Raw genomic sequence first — 1,236 nt, 5'->3', positions numbered from 1 at the left:
TGTGCCCTCAGAGCTCATAGCCTCAAAGAAGGGACAGGTAGGAAGACAAAGGCAAGAGCACATTTTCTTTTTTTTTTTTTTTTTTGAGACGGATCCAGCAACCACCAACTCCTGGGGTCAAGCGAGTCTCCTGCCTCCGCCTCCCAAGTAGCTGGGACCACAGGCGCCCGCCCCAATGCCCGGCTATTTTTTTGGTTGCAGCCGTCATTATTGTTTGGCGGGTCCGGGCTGGATTCGAACCCGCCACCTTAGGTGTATGTGGCTGGCGCCTTAGCTACTTGAGCCACAGGCGCCGAGCCTCAAAGGAAATATTCACTGGCACATTTTGGCTTTCCAGTTTTCAGTTTAGGGATGCTCAACCTATATTTACTTGTTTAACAAAGTCTTTGTAAGACCTAATTTATGTTTTACAAAAGGCAACATCTTTCTTTCTTTCAGTTTTGGGATAAGCAGGAACAGGTGACTTCAGGGACTTTTGACCTAGTTTGCCTGTAAATTGCCCTCGCAAAAGTGAGAATCATTGTTAAAATGTTTAAACTGGCCTCTCAGACCTTCTAAAGTAAGTCTTAATTTTTCATGGCAGGAACCTTCAGCCTGTGGTGTCATCCCAAGTTTGAGGATCGCTGTCAATCGGTTGTAGAGTTTATTAAAAGAGCCATTATGCATTCTAAGAATGGGAAGTTTCTCTATTTCTTAAGATCCAGAGTTCCAGGTAAGGCTGCAGTTACATTAATTATTAAACTTAGGTATGATCCAGTGTAGCATAAAAATGTACCCCTGTCAAAAGGCCACACTCATATAAAGCTTTTTTCCCTGGCTGTTGTAGCAACTACTCTTAAAGAATCCAATGGTTAATCCCCTGCCTTTGTGCATTAATCTCTTAACATACTGAGAGGGAATCTTTGCTTCTCTGGCCATATGAATGAAAAAACTGCTTCTACCTCTAGTGTCCAGGCATTGTGTGAACATTTGACATTCAGAGGCTTATCCTTCTCCTTGATCCAGGCATCTTGACACTTAAACGTGAAATAGGGAGGTAAGAACTCTTAGGTTATTTCCACAGGAACATGGAAGGTAAGAGTGTTAAGCTCAAAGGCAGTGGTGACGGTCAAGGTGCCTGAATTCATTTGCACTATGTTAGAAGCATCTGTGGTGGGTTTTACCCATATTGCATTAAACTTGTCAAAGAGTAAATACTTTTTATTGTATCTTGCCACTCTTAGCATTTTTTTTTTT

General features: G+C 42.3%; 1 protein-coding gene across 1 annotated transcript in view; it reads left to right on the top strand.

Annotated features, from left to right (window-relative positions):
* The window catches only part of SOCS7 (suppressor of cytokine signaling 7), a 46,085-nt gene that overhangs the window by 23,453 nt on the left and 21,396 nt on the right, over positions 1-1,236 (top strand). Inside the window, exon 6 of the mRNA XM_023511239.1 lies at positions 584-712. Coding sequence (XP_023367007.1) covers positions 584-712 — 129 coding nt within the window. The remainder of the gene's footprint in view (positions 1-583; positions 713-1,236) is intronic.

This window comes from Otolemur garnettii, unplaced genomic scaffold (assembly GCF_000181295.1).
Source record: "Otolemur garnettii isolate 467f Iridium unplaced genomic scaffold, OtoGar3 scaffold00018, whole genome shotgun sequence".
Lineage (NCBI taxonomy): Eukaryota > Metazoa > Chordata > Mammalia > Primates > Galagidae > Otolemur > Otolemur garnettii.
This window is presented reverse-complemented; position numbering and strand designations above follow the sequence as displayed.